General features: G+C 37.3%; 2 protein-coding genes across 4 annotated transcripts; one reads left to right on the top strand and one right to left on the bottom strand.

Annotated features, from left to right (window-relative positions):
• The first annotated feature begins 4,044 nt into the window (after positions 1-4,044).
• LOC103964414 (deSI-like protein At4g17486) lies at positions 4,045-7,772 on the top strand. Of its 2 annotated transcripts, XM_048568880.1 has the most exons (5): positions 4,045-4,243; positions 5,815-6,068; positions 6,623-6,681; positions 6,760-6,910; positions 7,259-7,772. In XM_048568880.1, exons 2-5 carry the CDS (start codon positions 5,858-5,860, stop codon positions 7,501-7,503), a joined length of 666 nt encoding a protein of 221 aa, XP_048424837.1. In that variant the 5' UTR covers positions 4,045-4,243; positions 5,815-5,857; the 3' UTR covers positions 7,504-7,772. The 2 variants fall into 2 exon arrangements, with proteins under 2 accessions (XP_048424837.1, XP_009375619.1); XM_009377344.3 differs by having other exon boundaries at positions 4,048-4,243; positions 6,623-6,910.
• A 537-nt stretch (positions 7,773-8,309) lies between these two features.
• Positions 8,310-10,629, bottom strand: LOC103964413 (probable NAD(P)H dehydrogenase (quinone) FQR1-like 2). Of its 2 annotated transcripts, XM_048568874.1 has the most exons (3): positions 10,466-10,626; positions 9,810-10,371; positions 8,310-8,830 (listed from the first exon to the last, which is right to left on the bottom strand). In XM_048568874.1, exons 2-3 carry the CDS (start codon positions 10,169-10,171, stop codon positions 8,572-8,574), a joined length of 621 nt encoding a protein of 206 aa, XP_048424831.1. In that variant the 5' UTR covers positions 10,172-10,371; positions 10,466-10,626; the 3' UTR covers positions 8,310-8,571. The 2 variants fall into 2 exon arrangements, with proteins under 2 accessions (XP_048424831.1, XP_009375618.2); XM_009377343.3 differs by having other exon boundaries at positions 9,810-10,629.
• Between the last annotated feature and the right edge of the window lie 13,593 nt (positions 10,630-24,222).

Genomic DNA, 24,222 nt, shown 5'->3' with positions numbered 1-24,222 from the left:
CCTAGTTATCTTATTCTATTATGTTTCATAGTTTTTAGAATACCTTTTCTAGGTAGGTTTTATTTTGTAGTAGTATAAATAAGGTTATTTAGCCATTAGGTTTAAGAAAAAAAATGCACTTTAGAGAGAATGCACTACTTTGGAGAACTCAGTTTAGAGAGTTTTTGACGATTGAAGTTTATTTTCAAGGTGTTTTCTATCCATGCTCTTAGTAATATTTTGTTTTATGATTGTTCGTAACTAATCTCGTTTCCTAGAGCGAGACCACGAACCTTAGCAATAATATGTAGTTTTTTTTCAATTTGCTTATGATATTATGAATGCAAATTTTGAATTATTAATCACTGTGTTGAAACTATCTATTTGTCTTAGTGATTGATTACCATTAGGGTATTTAGAAAAGTAATTTCATGCAATTTTAGCGGTGGGATGTCCCTAATATTGACTAAGGCTTCTTATGGTTAATATGTGTAACTTCTTGGGATAGACGACACGTCGTAAGGGTAATATGGTTTTTCAAAGGGTTTTACAAAACTTAATGAGTCTTTCATGTTCACATTTGATTTGGACATCACAAATGAGTTGCATGTTAGATATACGTTCTATATTGAAGGTTCCAAGTATGATATACTTTAGGAAAACCTAACCTTCAAAATATGCATGGGTAATTCATAAGTAATTGGAAGAACTACGTAAGATTGTTAAGGTGACAACAAAACCCAAGTGCTTAAATTGATTTTCAAAACTATTTTTTTTCCTTTACTTTACCAATTTATTTATTTGTTTTTAATTAAATTCGTTTTTACTATTTTAGGTCATAAAATCACCTTTTTCCAAACTTTGTTTTCAAATAATTAATTAAGATTTGGTTATAAATTATTCATTCAATCCATGTGGAGAACAGACTTGCTAGAGTGAAGCTACTATACTACAATTACCTTATACTCTTACAAGTATTTTAAGTATGTTTATCCCTACTTTTGTAAGTGATAAAAATCCTATCAATACTCCTTACATCAACTCACTGAAGAAAAAACCCTACATAAACGTACATGAATACAAATAGAATAAGTATATATTATTTGTAGTGCAAGGTAGCAATACTATATACACTCATAAATGTAAGTCCATGGCATGGTTGTTTCCGCCACTTTCAGTTTTCCTTCCGTTAGAACCTAAAAAGAGGGCTGTTTAACCATTAGATTTTTGTTTAAACATCAAGATTTAATGGTTAGAAAGTCCAGAGCATCTTATAAAAAACCCTAAATAAGTAGTCAAACGTAGGCACACCCATAAGCATAAAAATCAAACACATTAGCCCAAAATAAGATACTACCACCATGGGATGCCGCAATAGTTGGAAATGAATTTCAAGCTCCTATTTCACAAGACATGTCATGAGTTCGATTTATGACGTTAGTGAATCGCATGATAATGCCCAAAGAGAGGCTGAAATGTCTCTGTGAATCTTTCCGACTCTCAAAAAGGTAGACTGCCGTAACGCGGCCACTAGTTGGTAGCCTGGTCCCCTTTTTAGGGAAAAAAAGAAAAGAAAAAAAAGATACATCAGTCTTGAAATATTTCTACCAAGATAAAGGAACCGTGATGTTAAAGAAAAAGAAGAGTAATACCAATTAATGTCAATCAGTTGCCAATTCAGTGGCCATATATATGTACTAACTATTAATTAGCTTCCAATAATCCTCTCTTGTTTCTGTGTATTTGCCAAGAAACATGTGTCCACAATTTAGCATGATCATTCACAAATGAAGCAACAGATTTAGAATAACAAAATACCTAATTTTTCTTTACAAATCTAGCTGTCAAGACTAATTCTGGTTGCTAGAACTATTGTGGGACTCACAATTGTAGCCAGCTCGCATGGGATGGGCCTACTCTTAATCAAATACAGCTCATTAGAATAAGACACTACTCTTTTTGGTCAATGTTAAGAAAAAGCTTAACTATGATTTTTATTTGATTATGTAATTTGGACGTAGATGTAAGTTATGTCGGTTAGTTAGGATAATATGTTTGTCTCTTTGCGCTCATGTTCAAAGTTTCATACTGTAAATTATAGAGTAATTTAGAATATTATCTTGCAAAAAAAAAAAAAAAAAGGAAAGGTTTTCTTAGTTTAGGTGAAGTTTCACTTTTCTCACTGCATTTCCAATTTTTGTGATTCTGTTATCTATTTCTATTGAAGGACAATAAATTATCTTCTTTGGTGTTTATTGGTAGGATTCTTGTCCGTTGTGTGCAGTTGCGGCTTTTGCTCATAATCATTAAAGGCTTTCAAATTTTTGTTTCTCTTAAGAGTTGTCTTAATTAATTTTTGTTTCTAATATTTTTCTATTTCTACTTAGGATATCCCTTCATGTCCCCTCTAACTTATTGTACATTTATTTATTTTTCTTCAATATATTTACAAATAATGTCCTTTTTCATTACCGCAATATTGGAATGGAAGTGATATTGTTGTCTTAATTAAAAAAAATAAAAAGAAATTATCTCCTTTAATTTTATGCAACAATAAATTAAGTGGAAATATACACACATTTAAATTGTGACAACTAAAGGCATGTAAGATACTGTTTCTTACTGAGTAGTTTTAGATTAGACTCCTGAGTTCCAAATTATTATGATTGACATATTACTTAAATCTCCTATATCTTAATGTAAATATTGTTGTATTAAATTGAAAATGTTTTTTAACTCATAAGATTAGTTATTAAATTTTTTTTTTTTTTGTTTGAAGAAACGATATTATCTATACTAATAAGGAGGAGATGAGCTTACCTCACAATGAGTTAGTAATAATATGGTTGAAATTCGTCTTTAGCAAGAATTGAACCTAAGACCTCTCATTTACAAGTAAAAAAAATACCACTAAATCACTGTACTAAATGACAATTTAAAAAAAAAATTATGTTTTAATAATATCAACGTGTTTTTATTATTCCAAACAAGATATAAAACAAGAAAAACTAAAGTGAAACTTTTTTTTATTTTTTTTTATTCCGGTCAAGAACTTCAATATTTGAAATTTTGATTATTTCAAACCACGACGTCAAAAGAGAGAAAACTGCACATGATGGACCATTACTCAGAGAGGAGGACCCAAGGGTTTGCTAAAATTGAAGCACATATTACTCGGTCAGTCAAAAGTGTCCCAAAGTGAAAGACAAGTTTCTTTCACAAATTTCACCTTTATCCACCATTTAACATTTTCTTGTTATTTTATTCAATTTTTAGAGAAACTAGTGAGCATGCCGAAAAATTAACAGTTAATCTGTTAGATATTACAATGGTTTAAAGAATCTTTGCAACCTTTAAATTTTGTTTAAAATTCGTTTTTTTTTTTTTCACTAAACGATATTATCCGTATTAAGAGAATATGAGAATGGATTAAACCTCACAATGCAATAATGTGGTTAAAATTTGTATTGGAGAGAATCCAACTTAAAACCTTCCACTTAACAATGGAGATGAATATAACTAGACTATAGTACTAAGTAGTAAAATTTATACTACTTAGTGCTAACTAAGTGCCACTGCAGTGACATTTAATTTTACGGTCTAGTGGTATTCATCTTCGTTCACTTAAATGAGATATTTTAAGTTCGATTTTTGCTAAAACTAAGACCTGGTTTGGTACTGAGGTGATTCTGAAAAAAGCTGGTATAAAAAAAAGCTGGGAGCTGTTTTTGTGTTTGGTAAACATTCAGCTTCAGCTTTTTTTCACATCTGTTTTACATAAAAGTTTACCATACACTATAATACTGTTTTTTTTTTTTCAAAAGCACTTTTACAAAAAAGTTTACCAAACACTCTGCTGTTTTATTTCACAGCCGCTTGTTCTCACATCACAGCAGAATCAGTTTTTTTTTCAAAATATAGCAATACCAAACCAGCCCTAAATCTGGCCTACTTGTGAAATCAAGTTCACTTCCTTTCTTTTTAGTATAATATTATTGTTTGTTAAAAAAAAAAAAAAAATATTGCCACTGCAGCAGGATTCTATTTTATCAGCCTTTCTGTAGTCCGCCAGCTTTCATTTCCTGATTTCTGTCAGGAACAGGAGAGAAAGAAGAAGAAAAATAATGTGTGGGTTTCATCCACGCACTCCCCTCTCTTCTCTTCTCTGCTTTGAATTTTGAAAAAAACAAAAATGGTTGCTTGGCGTCTCGGTGACGGATGCATTGGCTTCTCCACTCGGTGACGAGTGTCACTCTTCCGAGAGGTTAGTGGGTTTCTCTGGGTTTTCGTTTTTCTCTACTGGGTTTCGATTATTTTCTCAAGTTTTTGCGTTTCTTGATTTGTTTTTGGCATTTCGACTTGCGTTTTTATTTGTCGTCGTACCTTTTATGAAGTTTATTAGGTACATTCTTGATTTTCCATCTGTAAATGTTTAGTTCCCGGGTTTCCTCGTGAATCTGATCTGCTTTGTTTGGAGATTTCTCTGCTTAGAATTTCAGTAGATTTATCTTCAGAATTCTTACTAAAATTTTCAAACTTTTGAAGAAAAAAGAAGGAACTAAAAATTTGTAAAACGGTTTACGTTTGGCACGATTTTGTTCATGGGTTCTTTCTTACATCTGGAAATTTAAATGTTTATTTGATATTAAGTGCATAACCAATGTCTCTGGGAGAGAATTAAAACAAAAGAATCAAGGATGTGGACTGACAGTGAGAATTGAGTGAATCTTTCAAGTTTCAACAAATTTCTTTGTCCTTTATTTATATGGAAAGCTTAGAAATTTGGCTTTTTTGTTGGGTTGACAGAGAATTGCAGCATTTAGGATTTTTACATTCCACCTTCAAGGGCCAAACTCCATAGTGTAAAAGATTAAACCCGACATCTGTGAAGCACTGTAGGCAGGGTGTATGATAAATTGATGGCTTAATGAACACTAACATGGTTCAAGTCGATGTGTTTATGGGAATTCAACGATGAGGATTAATGGAAATCAAAATGGGTTGATATATTGAGGCCGATATGATGACCGGTGGATGAGTGGTAATCGAACTGGGTTAGTGAGGGACCACATTATTCACTTCAGATACTCTTAGGGCAATAAACAAAAGATGAACAAATTTATACTCTTGATAGTCATAATCCTGATGAAACTTCCCCAGAAATAATCTTGAGAAGCTTCACAGTTGCTAGTCTGTAAGGTTTTTACAGACAAGACGTTTTCTGGATGGGAAAACTTGCTTTTGCGATCTGATCGCACTTCAGATCCACCAGTACTCCCTTCAGGTTTCAACGGGGATCTCCATCCAGCCACATGAAAGTTCTTGATACCTGTGCAACTTGGGATGTATACACTTAACGTTTCTCACTGCCTGTAACCTTCTACTTAAAACTGCTGAAATACCTAAAGCTGATATATAGGGACTTATTAGGTTTGTTTGTCATGGTGTCCTGAATTTCACTACTTGGTTATATAATAGCAGCAATTTTATAATTGATAAGATTGAACTACGGCAAGATATATCCATTTGCATTTTTGCATTAATGAAAGTTGACATAAATGAAACCAGTATCACCACAGTTTTTGTGCAAACAAGCTATCTTAAAGCTGAGCTGGGTTAGGTAGTCGAAGTTTCTTGTCTCAAGTTTCATAAACTTTGTCAAAGCATACAGAATTTGTAGACATTATAACACAACTAGATAAGTATGAGTGCCAGTTTGATCTTTTAGGGTATTATGGATACAAAGAGAAACGATAATTAGATATGTCATCAGATATTATTTTTGAAGCCAAAATTCGTATCTTGTCGTAAATTAATTTCTGTTCATTTTTGCAGGTCTGGACAACGCATTTATTGATTCCTGGTTTCACCCTTCAGCATGAAATCAGGACCAAAGGATGGCTGGCACTCTATTATGCCTCTTTGTTTGAGAGGCAAAGCAGCCTCACGTTTTTGCATGTTTCCAAAAGTGAAGGCAGAAGACTACATTCAAGGGAGCGCACCTGTCTATCTTAATGTATATGATTTGACACCGGCAAATGGCTATGTCTATTGGGCAGGCCTTGGCATCTTTCACTCCGGGGTGGAAGGTTAGCATACCTTAATCAATCTATGTTGGTGGTTTCTTTGAAAAGAGTAGTCCCACCATAGTCCCCTGAAATTTAGTGGTTATGTTTGATTCTTGATTGTAAGATAAATTGCTGATTAATCAATTTAAACTGTTGTCTAACTTTAACCTTGATATTGCTCGTCTTAAGCCGGTTAAACCTTAATGACAAACTCAACCCACGCAGATTCAGCTGGATAAGACTTTGCCTAAACTTTATTGTGCAATATGCATGTTCACCATTATAGCCACTTCAACGACCAACGTTTTGTGTAAGAGTAAAACTCTCTAAATTAGTTTGGTCTCGCAGCATCATTCCTCTTAGAAAGTATTTACCTTACCTCCTCCTGTTCCTTCCACTGGGCTGAATAGCTATTCTCCCTGGTCGGACATATTTGAAGGAAATTACATTTACTTGGAGTCTTGGATATAAAATTTCCAAACATTATCTCCATTGAAATAATTTATGTTGCATCCTGAGTATTAGGTTTCTCAAGATGGTGCAAATGTTTATTGATCATGTTTTCATGCCTACAGTTCATGGGGTGGAATATGCCTTTGGAGCCCATGAGTACTCATCAAGCGGTGTCTTTGAGGTTGAACCTCGACAATGCCCTGGCTTCAAGTTTAGAAGGTCAATTTTCATTGGCATGACATGCTTGGATCCTTTCCAGGTTAGAGAGTTCATGGAGCGTCAATCTGCCATCTACATTGGTGACTCGTACCACCTGATTGTCAAGAACTGCAACCATTTCTGTGAAGATATATGTTATAAGCTGACTGGGAAGCGAATACCCAACTGGGTCAATCGACTCGCAAGAATAGGTATATGACACATGTCTTTCTGAACCCCTGTTTCTTCGCAAGCTATTGATGAGGACCACACACATTAATTTCATGTAGATTTACCTTCCACGCTTGCAACTCTTTAGAGCACTAGCCTTTCATGATTTCTCAACTATGCCATGAGGCTCACCTTACTATAGTGAAGAAAATATCTATATGATTTCCTGTCAACTAACACATTAAGTGACGCAAAACGTGCCTCCCTTTCTAGAAATGTTCAGTTGCAAGCTTTAAGAGTATTTTAGTTTTGGAATAATACTTTTTTCTTCATTTTCTTAAGTATTATGGTCAATTCGTTCTGAAATCATAGAATCTGCTTCCTTTTAGGTTCTCTGTGCAACTGTATACTCCCAGACGCCCTAAAGACGACCACTATTCCTCATGACCCCAATTTCAAAGGATGCGAAAGTGAAAAAAAGAGACTAAGAAGTGCCTTCACTTGCTTGTCGTCAATGTCGCTGCCACAGAGGGAAGTATCAATGTCGTCATTGTTCCTACATTCTCACTATAAAGGCTGCCTACCACCATGGGAATTTAAAAGGTCTAGAAATGGCTCATTGAAGGAAGGTTGATAAAAACTGAAATCCATCATCGGTTTCTACACTGCCGACCAACCATCGGTCTGCAAATGCTGAGCCAGTGGGGGGATGTCACCTTCATCCCTGGCGAGTCCTAGGAGGGCGAATATGTTGTTGTTTTGAGATTGGAGTGTAAAATCACTGGGTTAGTGCTCGTCTATGCTAACTGGTGTTTGTGAAGTTTCCGTGTTGTATTTGTACGATTGTATTGTAAAATCTCAGATGTTAGAGTTATTGATATGCAGTCATATAATTGTAGGAGAGCCTCCATTTTTACCAAAAGTATATTAAGCTTCATGTTCTTCTGAAACAGTAACATTTGTTTTAAACAAAAAAAAAAAAAAAAAAAAAAAAGAAAGGAAGACTTTTTAGTCAAAATGGTCCTTGAGATTTGCATAACACATAACTTTGGTCTCTGAGATTTAAAATCAATAGAAGTGGTTCCTGAGATTGTCCATTATCTGTTATTTTAGTCATTCTGTTAAAAAACTCCATTAAGTTGAGGGTATAAAAAGCTGGACCACTTAACGGAGTTTTTTAATGGAATGACCAAAATAATGGATGATGGACAATCTCATAGACCACTTCTATTGATTTTCAATCTCAGGACTAAAGTTATGTGTTATGAAAATCTCAAAATACCATTTTGGCTAAAAGACCAGAAAAGAATTCATGAATATGTCTGTCTAAAATTCATCAGAAAATTTAGTAGTATACTACATTCCAACTGATCGTTTAAAACAAATTATCGAAACATATATAATGTATTCGTGTATGGTAAGAAATCTGGAAAAACTTTGTAAACAAGAACACGAACCACAATTTTATTGACGATCATAATGTTTCAATGAACATATACAACTAAAACGTATGAACGAGCAATGGTCGAAACCATCAACCATGAGAACTACTAATTATACAATTTCTGAAAGCACAAATCTCTCAGCTATCTAAACACTATCAACACCATTTACCAAAAATCGAATTTCTATTAACACCCGTATCAGAAGATCCCATCACAAACAAAGTATGCAAATGCACAAGAATGTCGGTTAATCAGAACTAGTCCAGTCCATGACCTGGCCGATGAAGAGAAGGCTGTGCAAATCTCTGCACTATTCCAGCCATGTATTTTCCATGATGCTCTGCAAGAGCCAGCTCCGTTTCACTTGGTTTCCTGGTGCCATCACCAGAAAAGACACCGGCACCATATGGAGATCCTCCTCTAAGGGAGTCCATTTCGAACATTCCAGCACCGAATGTGTAACCGATAGGAACATAGACCATTCCATGGTGAGCTAACTGAGTTATTGCCGTCCAACTGCAGAAAATTCATATATATTAACATGTTTACAGGTAAATGAGATTGATCATGTAAAGATGTTAATTTAATTGACAGAGAGATGGACACAAACCAAGCACACATCTTAATTTAATTCACTAAATATTTATTAGTTGTATATTTGCAAATTAAATCGGGAAGAAGAAATCTTTTAGACCCAAGTTAGGAATTTGGAATGCATTATTTCTGTAGTAAAATTCCTTAGGTTATCAACTTTGACAAGCCAATGTATCAAGCTGGTTTTATGATCATATGCATCAATCTCAATATTGTTAAATAAGATAGAATATATTAAAGTGTCTGATCAAGAAGTTCATTAAAGTGTCACATATGGGGGCTGATTAAGTCCAACAGTGACGAAATTTGCATAGTGTTCCTCGTTCTGGATGTAATTCTTGGACAATTCTGGACTATCTTCAACAGGTTTCACACCCCCACAGAGATGTTTCGGAAACGGGATGAAAGTTGAAAATTCCTTCATTCCCGGTTTTCCCCCTATTGATAAACTGTATGAGAGAGTTAACACCCAACCCCATTCTCACTATATTAAGGTTTAAATAAGCAACTCAAAAGACCAACTACCCCACACTAAAATGCACACTTCATCATCTTCATGTGACATTTTTCATGAAATCTGAAAATTCTAGAGCCAGTATGGGTTTCCCACAAAGGTTTCTGCACTCCCAAAGATATCAAATTTCTCTTCTCTGGTCTCTGAAATGGAGTCGGAACTACATTCTCTAAACTTGCAAAGCCACCGATCACTATTTCTACTACAAGCCATATGATTAAATGCCAATTCTGTTCCCGCAATTTACACATAGCAACAAGAAACTAATATATTTTTTTCTTGAAACCAAAGGGTGTCTTACTCAAATCAACATACCAACAAAATTCACCAAAACTAATATGAAGAATGTAAAGCACAATTCTTGAAACCAAAGGGTGTCTTACTTACGCCGTGGTTTCTTGTCCACCACCCTGAGTGCCAGTACTGACAAAGAAGCCAGCAGGCACACCAGCAAGCCTCTGCTCCCTCCACAACTGTCCCGTAGAGTCGAAAAACGCCTTCATCTGCGCAGCCATGGACCCATACCGGGTCGGAAACCCGAATAACAGCGCATCAGCCTCCGCCAACCTCTCAGGTAATATCACAGGCACCTCATCTGCGTTACCATCTTTCTTCTTGGGCACCTTCATCTGCTCCAAAACTTCCGGAGACAGCGTCTCCGGAACCCGGAACAGAAACCCTTCAACCCCATCAATGGAATCAACCCCTTTTTTAATCCTCCTGGCCAAAATCTCCACGTGCCCGTACATCGAGTAAACCACTATGAAAACCTTCAGCTTCCTTTGTGCTTGCTGTTCTTGTGGTGGGACCCCAATATCTATTGGGTTTTGTTCTGGTGTGATTTGGGATAGGTTCTGGTCTGAAACAGGGCCATCGCTTTCTGGGTTCGGAAGATCTTGATCGGAAACGCCTTTGGGTGGCTTGTTCTTGCTTGGCACGCAGCCACCTCCTTTACCCATAAAATTTAGAAAATGGATAAGCAAGCTGTGATCACGGATTGTGAATTGTGGCTCAGTTAGTTAGTAGAGACAGACATATATTACCAAATGAAGCAAAAACGAGAAATGAAGAAGAATTGGATTTTGGGGTTGGCAGAAATGAGGTCGGAGTTTCGTTGACTTCAATCCCGAGCTGTCTGGACAGACTGGACTAAAACTAGAGACTCTGATGAGTCTCTTGACACCAAATCTTCGCTTGCATTTTGGTTAAGCATATTAATAAAAATAACTTCAAAATTTTAAATTTAGGTTAATTTTAGTTTATTACCCTAAATTTTTTTAGTTTTCAATATTTCATACATAAAATTTTTTTGTCCCATTCCAATACTTTAAGTCATAATTTTTGGACATTTTCATACATATGTTAAGTTTTTCGTCAAAACCTTCTGTAACTGATGACTTGACACCTATGGTACCGTTTGGTACGTGGGACGGGACGGAACAGAGTGGGACAAGGCGTTCTGTCCCATGTTTGGTGCGCCTAAAACGGATGGAACGAGCTGTTCCACGAGACGAGTTTTGGGTGAATTTTCGTTCCACCTCACCCCCCTGGAACCACTCGTTCCACATCCGTGGAACACAAAATTATAACCTCTCCGTCTCCTTCTTCTTCCTCCTTGTTTCCATCCGAGGGCATCTTTGCTCCCGCTCCGTTCCGTTCCGTCCTGTCCCGTCCCGTCCCGTCCCATTCCATTCCGTCTCATCCCGTCTGCATACCAAACGATACCTATATGTGAACAATTAATTAATGTCACATCTTAATGTGGGTCCATGTGGATATTAAAAAATTTTAAACCTCCAATTCCGAGCCTCCACATTTAGCGCTCGTTTGGAAGTATTTTTTAATATGAAAAAAGACTTTTCATGAAAATGTTTTTAGAAATCCTTAGAAAGAATGCAATTGAGTGCTAAAAAAAAACCGTAAGTGCTTCATGCAAGAAACACCAATTATGTGTTTTTTAAATGAACCACTTCAAGTGTTTTTGAAACCCAAAATCATTTTCTCTAACAGTATTTTTTGTCATTTTAAAAGTATTTCCAAACAAACATTTTTTAATTATGCATTTATTCGCATTTCGTTATATTTATGCAATTCAAATGATCTAACTGCTTAAGACATGACACATAAGTTAATATAGAATTTAATTAGCTATATTCTTTTTTATTTCTTCCGAAATTTTATTCCACATTATTTTTGTAAATTTTAATTATTTTCCAACTGACCCATTAAAAGTTTTATTATTATTTTTATTTATTTTTATTATTATTTATTTTTAACAAACGGCACTAAAGGCAATTAAAATTTTAGATAAGAATAAGAGCACATTTATTTGGCTTTACTAACCTGGACTTGACTGAATTGGACTAGTTTTTAGTGTAATCCTCTGTTTGTTGGCTACTAGGACTATAAATGTGCGTTTGTTGCATCGGACTATCTCGGACTGGACTAGCTCCAGGGACTAAACTGGACTGGCTTAGCTTGGACTAAACAGTATAAGAATAATGAAGTGTTTAGTATAGCGTCAGACTAAACTATAGACTAAAATATTTTCAAGACCCAAATTAAATTTTTGTCATTTTTAATTTACTTTTACCTTTAAAAAAAAAAAAAAAAAAAAAAAAAAACAAATATTGTTATGTCATTCCATAAAAAACTATCTTCCACCATTGCAAGAAGAGAACCGACTCACAAACCAACCACATTTCTCAAACTTCTGGAATCCCTTTTCTTTTGTCAATCTCTCTCTCACCTTTCAATTCCTCTCACAGTCAACTACACCCACTTCAAATCCCAAGGCAAGCTCATCCCACTTGCCACTTGCCACCGACAATCAACATCACCCACTTCACATCCCACGACTGTTGGAAATGTGCCCTAAAACCAATCATATGATGATCCTTTATGGACATTTCACATGTTAAACTAATCTAGTTTAATATTAAGGGCAAACATTATTGTTTGAGCCGTCTCATATAAATGTTATATGCTTAAACGATAAGTCCAAGGAATATGTGATTGGAAGAATGTGATGTAAAGAAGTTAGATTCATGAGACCATTCTTTCGTTGACACATCCTAAACGTTCCTGATCATAGGATTGTCAATTGGGCATTGACAGTCCGTTAAGATCAGTACGTGCTATGTCTTCTCTCAGGGAGAGTGACTAGTCTCGAGTCATTGGTGTGTGTGACATCAAGACAAGTACGTAGGTGCTCAATAGAGAATGAGTTCACTGAACACGATCAACGAAGAGTTCTCATATTCATGTCACATGAGAACTCATGGTTGGGATAATGCAAATTAGTCTTTTGACCTGAGGCATCACAGTTGTCTTGTGGTTAGGTCCTTAATCTTTGATTATGTCAAAGTCACTCCATCAGGAGGGTGTCCACGGCATCGTTGGGGTTAAGCCACTTAGCCATGGAGGCAAGTGAATGCGCAACAAGGGATCTCTAACCTTCAAACTGTTTGAGGGAGAATACTCTATGATATGATTAAGAATCTTTGGCCAAAGTATGAATGAGATTTAGGAATGTGTTCCAAATCACATTCAAGGTAATCATATAAGCACAAGACTCACATTGGATAGTAGACATGAATAAACTATCAAACCAAACAATGTGGTCAAGAGTATTGTATTAGAGAAAGACCGTATTGCATTTGTAATCCTAAAACTGAATAGGTTCTCCACCTCTTCTGATTAGCTTGGGTAACCATGACATGTTGCTAGGCGTCAACCATGGTTTGTGGAAGCCCTAAAAGTGTATTATCACTAACGGGAGAATTGAAAGTAAGTTTCAATTCACAATCGATTTGAAAGAGTTTGAATCGCCCACTGCCTCGCTAAAAGGAACCTAATGGATCGTACACCGTGTAAAGTAGAGATTGAAGATTCAACGAAGATGAGTAAGAATAATTAAATGGTTTAATTATTTATGGCAAGGATTAATTAATAAGTTAATTAATCAAACGAATAAGTTTGTTAAAGACCTCGGGATAGTTTTGGACCTTAAGGCCCAATGGGCTTCGAACGTCAAGTCCATTGACTTAAGTTGTATGACAACTTAATGAATAATGATTCACAAAGGCCCAAATAGCCCAATAAATCCCCTTAGGCCGGCCATTTAGAGGAGGGTAGTGAACTTGGCTTAATTGCAAGTTTGCCACTCCATTGTGATGTGGTATAAAGACATCTTTATAGCCATTTCATCCTAAGGGTTTTCTTAGGAGTAAAGATGAGAACACAAACCTCCCTTTGCTCTCAAAGAGGCCGGCCACCTTGGAGGGATCATCTAGCAATCAAACTCCTCCAAGGTCACTCATTTCTTCTACAATATGCCTTGGTGTGGAGACTTAGAGGTTCTCAATTTTGGGAACTTGGAGAAACCTTTTCATCCATCCAAATCCATGGATCTAAGATGCAAGGAATGAAGGCCCTCTCTTTGGGTGATTAGCCTTTGCTTATGCAAAGAGGAATCTACAAAGGTATTGATTTCTCAACTCACTTTGTTTTGAGTTGAGTCTTGGTTCACCTATCTACTAGGCTTTGAAGTTCATGGGTTAAGTTTTGTTTTAGAGTGCATATAAACATGATTCCGCCTTTTAATTGTTAATTGCATGTTGTTGATGTTGCTCAAATGAACTAGTTTTTTACAAATCTTCCTTCAACGACAAGCTAAACTTGTGCAGAGGCTTTGTCCTCTTGGTACCTATCGCCATGGACTTTGCTGCCTCTATTTCTCACGCCTCAGAATTTTCTGGGAAGAGGGAAGAATTTTTATTGGGATTGCTGTTTTTGTTTTGCTTTTTTGTTTCGGATATGGGCATGGGTGGGCTGGGTTTCAAATCTAGGTTTAAGATCTGGGCATGGAGGCAAATGGAGTTGAAGAGAGGCATGCTTGTAGACGACACTGTTGCACACAACGCAAGTTCAGAGACGGGATTAGCAATCCCAAATGTTTTGAGGGGTCTCGCTAAGACCACGCAGTGAAGGATTTATTTGGCATGAGTCTAATTTAGTCCCATTAAATTTTGTCCCGCTTACACCAAACACTGGACTAGTAAGCCAGTCTAGTCCAGTGAAACTTAAGAAGGTCAAACAAACGGGCCCTAATGGTATTAAGTGGGACTTGCTCTCACTAACTCCTTCGTTAGGTGGTCTTAGAGCAAGTCTAGCGGGGTCTTTAGCCCGATGGACCGTGGACAGAACATAACCAAATCGTTGGGGCGATCAAGTCCAGCCCATGCGGGCTTCAATGCTGGAGGGGGCCCGAGCGACAAGCCCGGCACAAATTGCTGGCCCAAGAGCCCAAGCTGGAGATGATGCAACGCTGACGTCAACCACGTTTCTATTTTTTTTGTGTCAGACGCGTGCACTTCAAGCGCCCGTGGGGGCGCGTCTCTGATACGTTTTCAGACGTGGGGCCCGCAGCGCAGATTTTGAAAGGTTACCGTTGACTGGGACACGTGGCACCTTCGTGTTCGTTGGATTTCAATGGTTACTTTTTATAGACCGTTGGATTTCCAACGGTAAAAAAAAATTCAAACTTTCTTTAATTTCAGCCGTTGGATTTGAGATCAACGGTCCACGTTATTTGCCTTTATAAATTAAAAAAAAATAGTAAAAAAATCTGAAATTTTACCGTTGTGCCATGTGGCACAATCTGGAAGGTTGAATTTCAATTTTTTTTTAATCCAACGGCAGAAATTAATTATGTGAATAAAAAATGTTAAAAATTAATAAAAAAAATCCAAAAAAAATTGATTTTACTTTTCTATAAATATCTTCTCATTATCTTCTACCTTACACCACAATTTCATATTTTCTCAAATACTTTCAACCATATTCCAATCTTTCTCTCAAAGTTTCAATCCAATTGGTTTCCAACAAAATGACTACTGATGCATATACGAATTGGATGCTTATTGAAGATGTTACATTGTGTTCTAGTTGGGTTGAAGTTACTCATGATCCGATTACGAGTAATGAGATGCAGTTGCCCAAAAAATCAATGTCCAGTCGTTGGAGAATACTAAGCCAATCGTTTAGTATGTGGAGAGACGCCTTGGCACAAACTAGTAGTAATCTTAGAAGTGTGGAAAATTTAGCGGATCAGGTAACAATATATTATTTATTTCTTTGTACCATACCCAAATTTACATTAGCTACTTTGTTTATAATTATTTATTCTCCCGCATTGTGTAGACACTTCGAGCACAAGCTTGGTATAATGCCAAAACCAAAAACAAAAACAAATCATTCAATCAATGGGAATGTTGGAATATTGTCAAAGATTGTCCTAATTTCAGAGTTGTGCTTATCAGTCCAGAAGTTGTCATGAGCAACACTCCTCTACATTCTAAGCCCGATCATGCCTCGCTTCCAAAATGATACTTTTTGCTCCTTTACAGTCCCCATAAGCTCCTTGTCATGCACTTGGACAGTTTTTCTAGGACCAATGCATACAGTCGATGCTTCTAATCATCCTAAGAAAACCTCGTATCTCAGCCTTCTTCAGAAGCTTTTGCAAGTCCATCTCAGTAGGTTTTTGAAGGTACTTTACAGTGTAGAGAGATTCAATTGCGGACCAAAACCTCATCAGGGACTCAAGATTGGTTGATTTTCCTATCCTCGCTATCTCATCCACTTGGTCTGCAGATGCTCCATATGCAAGCATCCACAAGGCAGCAATAATTTTTTGCTCAGGAATGAGACCCATAACACCAAAAGCATCATTCTTTTGCACAAAGTAAGAATCATGGTTGCAAACAACAATCATGATTTTGTTGAACAAATGTCGTTTCATTCTAAAACGACGTCTAAAGTATGTATTAGAGAATGCACTGTTACAGACAAAATAATCATTCAAGAGATTTGTACCTCATCGTTGCCTGCTTCTATCAAGGTTTGTGGAATGCCTGGGCCTGTAGATCTGAGCCACAGCTTGGATGACTCGACGGGAATGTGAGATTTTTTGGCTTTTTGCTTCATTATCTCTCATTCTATGCTCCTCATCCTCTTCGTCTTCCATCTCATTTGGGCCACATGGAGATTGAACATTTCTTCCCCTTACTTAAACAATTCTTTCTCTTGCTCCTCGATTTCCCACAACATCCTTGCAGAAAAAGACATTGTAAGAGGGAAGCAGAAACTATGAATAATGATAGAGATTTTGATTTTGGTGAAGAAGAAAGCAGAAATTATGAATAATGATAAAGATTTTGATTTTGGTGAAGAAGGAAGCAGAAACTATGAATAATGATAAAGATTTTGATTTTGGTGTGTGATTTCTGGTTCTGGATGATGGGTTATATAGAGGAAAAAGAAAGGATTAGGTTGTAGATAATGTCACGTGGCATGCCGTCATTCGTTAAAAGTCTGATCGAAATCTATCCTCAAAGATTGTCTTCAGATTATGACACGTGGCATGACGTGATTGGTTAAAAATCTTATCGGAAATCTATCCTCAACGATTCTGAAAAGGCAACGACACATGGCATGAAGGCATTGGATAAATATCTTATCGAATCTATCACCAAAAATTGTCTTCTCGGATAATGACACGTGGCGCAACGAGAACGATTAAAATTATTTTTGTATAATTTTATAAAATAAAAAAAATACTAATATTTTATTGCCTATTGCCATGGCTATTTAGTGTAAGGGTGGAAATGTAAAAGGCAGTTACTGTTCATTAAGGCAGTTACTGTTCATTGGAGGCTGTTCAATAGTGGCTTGCCCTAAGGGGCCTTTAGCAACACTAAAGTTTCTCTGAGCGAGACTAAGTTTGTTGGCTCCCAGGGGTCTAGGACTCAGTTTAACGGTATTAAGTGGGACTCGCTTTCACTAACTCCTTCGTTAGGTGGTCTTAGAGCAGTTCCACCAAGGGCTATTGCCCGGTGGACTGGCTTTGGTACAGGGCCAGATAGCCCGAGGGAGATGGTCCAGTGTGTGCTAGCAATGGAGCGCGAGCGGGCCTAAATGAGAGGCCCGACACGAGTGATAGGAGCATATTCATGCGACTTAAATGGCTTGTTCTCGTGCATTTACGTTATGTTTCTTTAGTTATTTTAGTACTTTAAGCTATTTTCGTGTGTTTGTAGGTCCAAAGGGCTAAAGGAGCAAAAAGATGCATTTTGGAGACTTTTGGAGCACTTTTGGGCTAAGGATGGATAGCTTATGCTTGGAGCCAAAGTGTTGGACGAAATTGAAGAGCTAATTGAAGACCAAAGTGTTGGAACCTTGTTCCCTTTAGTTTTAGGACATTTAAACCTTTCCTAATCCTATTCATCAACACATGCATCCACATGCATTCACCCTTTAAACCATTAAATCCACATGCTTTCCTATTCAATTAAATCAGCCACATGCATTCATCATCATAACCTAGCTGTCATTCCACTTCATTGCACATGCATCTTCAAATAAATCAGCCATTCCACATGCATATTCAACCTAGCTGTCATTGCACATGCATTCACTCTTTAATTCACATGCATTTACTCTTTAATTCACATGCAAAACATCCCATTCCATCTCCCATTTCAGATTGCATTCCATAATCATTCACTCACCTTTAATCCACATGCATCTTCCATAAATCAAATCAGCCACATTCACCACCACATTCACTCATTGCCGTGCACATTCACTCACCACAAACATTCCACATGCATTCATCAACATATCTAGTTGTCACTCACATGCATTTCCTTCATCATTTCCAACCCACATGTCCCTTTAATCATTCAAACATACACCCATTCACCACCAGAAATCATCCTTGCCATGAGTTCCCATCAGATTTCCATCATATTCACATGCATTCCATCCTTTAAAACATTGCACATGCACTCCCTTTAATTAATTAAGCCACATGCACTCCCATCCATTTCATCATTACAGCCAACACATGCTTTCACATGCATTTTCAGATTGTCCCCTTGCACATGTAGCCACATTCCCTCCTAGCTGTCATGTTCCCCCCATTTCACCTATAAATAAGCATCCATTGCATTCATTCTAATTCAATTCGTCCATATTCAGAAAATCATCCAAAACACCACTCCAACCACTCCCCATCCCTCCAAAACACTTCACACTATCCCAAAACTCACCTTAGACCTTGTGATACAACAACGAGGAAGAGAATAGTGCCTAAACGTTCATACAATTCAAGTTTGAGTTGTTGGAATGTTTAGGTGTTTCTTTGATCTCAATGTTTAAATTCAATTCTCTTTGTTTTGTACGTATGAGGAATGGAAGAGAAGAGTGCCTAAACGTTCATACAATTCAAGTTTGAGTTGTTGGAATGTTTAGGTGTTTCTTTGATTTCAAAGTTATGAGGAACTAAACCCCCCTTGGCTAGGGGGGGATTCGAAATATATGTTTATGCTTGCATTTTGATTTGATTACTTCCAATTGCATTTCAATAAACCATGAATTCTCAACGCTCCAAGTTAATTAGGTCCGCTTAAATTAACTTTCAAATCTTCCTAACATTATTGGATTGGATGATTGCATACGACAACCCAAAACATTCCCCACAAGTCCCCTACATGATTGCATAATAGAGATACAAGCAAGAATCATTACGCTCTATGAAAATTATAAGTGTTGACGAGACATTCGTTACTATGGAATACGCATGAAACTTATGCCAAGAATTCGTTTAACGCGATTGTTTATAAGCAACCTCCACTACTTGCGAATATAAGTTCGTAACTATTAGGTGAAACTCACTTATATTCTAGCGTCATATTCATGCATGAAAATTAAGCGCGCATTCTCAATAAACATACATAAATAAGTTATCAATCAAACGGTTAAACAAATTGAATCCACAACTTATGAAACGCAATTAGAAGTAATCAAATCAAAATGCAAGCATAAACATATATTTCGAATCCCCCCCTAGCCAAGGGGGGTTTAGTTCCTCATAACTTTGAAATCAAAGAAACACCTAAACATTCCAACAACTCAAACTTGAATTGTATGAACGTTTAGGCACTCTTCTCTTCCATTCCTCATACGTACAAAACAAAGAGAATTGAATTTAAACATTGAGATCAAAGAAACACCTAAACATTCCAACAACTCAAACTTGAATTGTATGAACGTTTAGGCACTCTTCTCTTCCTCGTTGTTGTATCACAAGGTCTAAGGTGAGTTTTGGGATAGTGTGAAGTGTTTTGGAGGGATGGGGAGTGGTTGGAGTGGTGTTTTGGATGATTTTCTGAATATGGACGAATTGAATTAGAATGAATGCAATGGATGCTTATTTATAGGTGAAATGGGGGGAACATGACAGCTAGGAGGGAATGTGGCTGCATGTGCAAGGGGACAATCTGAAAATGCATGTGAAAGCATGTGTTGGCTGCAATGATGAAATGGATGAGAGTGCATGTGGCTTAATTAATTAAAGGGAGTGCATGTGCAATGTTTTAAAGGATGGAATGCATGTGAATATGATGGAAATCTGATGGGAACTCATGGCAAGGATGATTTCTGGTGGTGAATGGGTGTATGTTTGAATGATTAAAGGGACATGTGGGTTGGAAATGATGAAGGAAATGCATGTGAGTGACAACTAGATATGTTGATGAATGCATGTGGAATGTTTGTGGTGAGTGAATGTGCACGGCAATGAGTGAATGTGGTGGTGAATGTGGCTGATTTGATTTATGGAAGATGCATGTGGATTAAAGGTGAGTGAATGATTATGGAATGCAATCTGAAATGGGAGATGGAATGGGATGTTTTGCATGTGAATTAAAGAGTGAATGCATGTGCAATGACAGCTAGGTTGAATATGCATGTGGAATGGCTGATTTATTTGAAGATGCATGTGCAATGAAGTGGAATGACAGCTAGGTTATGATGATGAATGCATGTGGCTGATTTAATTGAATAGGAAAGCATGTGGATTTAATGGTTTAAAGGGTGAATGCATGTGGATGCATGTGTTGATGAATGGGATTAGGAAAGGTTTAAATGTCCTAAAACTAAAGGGAACAAGGTTCCAACACTTTGGTCTTCAATTAGCTCTTCAATTTCGTCCAACACTTTGGCTCCAAGCATAAGCTATCCATCCTTAGCCCAAAAGTGCTCCAAAAGTCTCCAAAATGCATCTTTTTGCTCCTTTAGCCCTTTGGACCTACAAACACACGAAAATAGCTTAAAGTACTAAAATAACTAAAGAAACATAACGTAAATGCACGAGAACAAGCCATTTAAGTCGCATGAATATGCTCCTATCAAATACCCCAACACTTATCTTTTGCTAGTCCTCGAGCAAAACAAAACAACAAAAGAACACGAAACTAGACAAAACGAACAAAACACAACCTACATCTTCCAACAATCGTCTCAGGGATTTCCAATGCACATGACAAGTTAAAAATCATTATTCCCACAAATTTTAGCCATCTTTACACTTAAGTACATTCTTACTCATAGTCACCACATACTAGTTCACAATTAAGCATTTAAAACCATGATTTGAATGTAGTAACATGCCTTAGAGAATTCCCTCAAATCCTTACAAGATATGCACTCAATTTTCACACAGATTTTCTAACTCCACACCCTAAACTAGTTATATGTGAGAAGATTGATGTAAACATGAAAACGAACACTCACATATATGTATCATAAAGAGAGCAATTTCTGGAGTTAATAAGCATCTTTAGGTATGATCTCATGAATGGAATGCTACTACTTAGAATCGAGAACCAGTGACACCATAAGCTCATACCAAGTTCAAACTCCACATTATTGAACACATAACGATCAAGATAGAAGTCAAAGGTTGTAACGAGGCTTGGGGAGTTGGCTAACAATGAAAGGATAGGGAAAACAAACGTTCTTTAAGCAATAGTGAGCAAAGTATTGAATTAGGCACTTAGAATTCCCTTTAGAACGCAGAAGTCAACTTTGAACACCCAAGGGGAAGTCACACAAAACTTAGGGCCATATTCAAACTTTTTGGGCCCTTTCTTCAACAATCACACTTGTGAGTCCATTCTCACTTATTTTCATTCTTTTTCTTTCTTTTCTTCTTCTTTTTGGTTCTCATATGTTTTTCACAATTTTTTTTCTTTTCTTTTGACTCTCAAAACATACAAACTTAAGAACAAACTTTCCCTCCCCCACACTCATTTTCTTGCAAAATGTAACTCAAAAGGAATTCAATTAAGTCATGCTCACTATACTTCAAGAACAAGGGTACGGATGGTCCTACTCTAGGCTAGGTAAGGGGTGATGTGGTTAGCAAAGAAAATAGACTAAACGAGGCTCAACAGGGTGAGAACTAATATATACGAAATATGGGAAGTAAGGCTATTTGGCTATGGTGGCAACTACACAACTTCATCTTGATATATGTTATGCAATTCAATGTCATGCTTTGAATGAAACGGATATAAGTTCTAGCATTTAGTTCTATCATGATACAATTGCATTCTAAGTAGCAACCAAGCAAGGAATAATGAGATCATGCAACAACTTTAGAAAACAAAGAATCTCAGAAAATAACTCTCCAAAGAAAGTAATGGCTCGAGTCTCACAGGGATGTAGCGTTATTATGAGTTTCTTCCTTCAAGCATGTTACAAAAACGAATTTTTCTTTTATGATTGCATGTGAAGTCATACATTATAACCATAACCAAGCATATACCAAGAGTAAATCAAACTTTCATCCATGTTTATAACTCTCTTTAACAGTCATGCAATTACAAACCAAATCCTTATCATTGTGTTGGAAGGTACCCTAAGACACAAACACACAAAAACGACTCAAAACACTCTTTTTAGGCTTTTCAAAACATGTTTTTCAAATTTTTTATGTGATTTTCGGAGTTATAAAACAAACATACTAAAACACTCTAAAACAACTTAAAAACACCTTAAAACAGCAAGGAACAACATTTGAAGTTATGGGTGATAAAATCCCACGAATTTGCATCAAAATATACTTAGTTACCCCCCCACACTTAAATCAAACATTGTCCTCAATGTTTTAAGCATAGATTCACACAAAACATAAGTAAACACACAAAAAGCACTTAAACATACTAAACATAGCAGAATGTAACTAACAAAGAGAAGAGTTTAGGGACACAAATCTGGTTATGGAGTGTAAATTCCCTCTTTTCCTTGGTGATTGCATGGGTTGATCTTGATGATTCCACAGGCTTACTCTTGAACTGGTTTCCGCCCATCGTTGATTTTCCTTTGTGCTACTCTTGAACTGGGCAGCAGGATTCCCTTTAGGGTCTCCCCCGAAGGTCTGAGCTTCCTCCTGTTATCTGTTTCTTTGTTCAATCTTTGCAGGAGTGGTCCCTTCTCTGGAAGTGTAACAACCGTTGAAGATGACTACTCGAGAGCAACACTAGGTAAGCAACCAGGAATAAATTCCAGGCAGTTGGAACCAGATCGGAAGACTGACTCCAAGTGCCGGCTGATTGCTTCTTTCACTTTGCCATGCGAGTAAGAACAAAGACAAAGAAAAGGACAGGGAAAGAGCATGATATGAGATACTTTTGCTTTTGACCTTGATGATATGAGATACCTTTGCTTTGAAGAAGCGGTGAATGAATCAGCACATGCTTCAATCCGCCGTTTCCTCCTGGGTCATATGTACTCTAGGCATCTGGTATCATCTTTGGGGAAGAAGAAAGAATTGAGTATTTCGAAAGGCTTTGCTGGGAGTGCGCCCTCAGAGGTGAGGGAGAGTTGGGCATTTTTCTTCAGGTTTGCCTTGCCATAAAAGACGAAGGTCGACATATATAGAGATAATATCAAGTGGTGGTATTGTTCTTTTACCCTTGTCGACAAACGTTTTGATCCCGCAAATCCGGCTTTTTGAAATAGTGGCGCCTCTTCGATCTTTGAAAACGCCTCTTCGATTTCTGAGCAGACGCCTCTTCGATCTCTGAACGACGCCCCTTCGCTTTCTGAACGACACATAGTAGTGCGGATGCGGCTCTTTTGACAAAGCTGCACGCGTTTTCTGAAAAGCAGAGAAAGCGTCGCCGAACTTTGCGCTTGTCGGCTAAAGATGTGTAGTTGCGATGATGGCCTCCACGTGTTGTCTGAAAAGAAGAAATCTTTTGACAAAGTTGAACGCGTCTTCTGAAAAGCCGAGAAAACGTCGCCTAAATTACGCCGGAAATTCCGGCTTTTTGAATCGGTGGACGCGTCGCCTTGGCTTTTTATAGAGCTATCGATCACCACAACAAACACACTCTGAAGATTTCCCATTCTTGAAAATCGACTCCGGCCCTTTGAGAATTAACTCCATCCACCCCTTTTCTCTGAACACCTTTGAAAAATGACTAACTCATCGAACCTTAGCTTAGATTTGAGTCTCAGCAGCGATCCGGTTGCGCCGCGTCAAGGTAACGTATGGCACCCTTCTTTCTTATCTTCTAACGGTTCTCTCACAGGTGAAGACTTCGTGATGCAGGACGCCACAACAGCTACAATAGTAGCTAGGAACCTCCTCACTCCAAAAGATAGTAGGCTGCTGTCAGGACGGTCCGATGAGTTGGCCGTTCAAGAGTCCCTCGCACTTAGTGTTCAGTGTGCGAGTTCTGTGTCCAACATGGGCCAACGCCTGCTTGCCCGCTCCCGTCAGGTGGAATCATTGATGGCAGAGGTGGAATGTCTCAAGCAAGAGATCCAGCAGCTGAAGTATGAGAATAGAAGTTTGCATGTGCTTGCAAACAACTCAAGCACATGCAAACTTCTATTCGACGAGCATGAAGAGGAAGCTTGATGAGCTGCAAGAGTCTGAAGG

This window comes from the organism of the source record quoted next, unplaced genomic scaffold (assembly GCF_019419815.1).
Source record: "Pyrus x bretschneideri cultivar Hongxiangsu unplaced genomic scaffold, Pyrus_bretschneideri_v1 Contig10, whole genome shotgun sequence".
Taxonomy (NCBI): Eukaryota; Viridiplantae; Streptophyta; class Magnoliopsida; order Rosales; family Rosaceae; genus Pyrus; species Pyrus x bretschneideri.
Note: the sequence above shows the minus strand (reverse complement) of the source record. Positions and strands in the feature narration are given on the sequence as shown.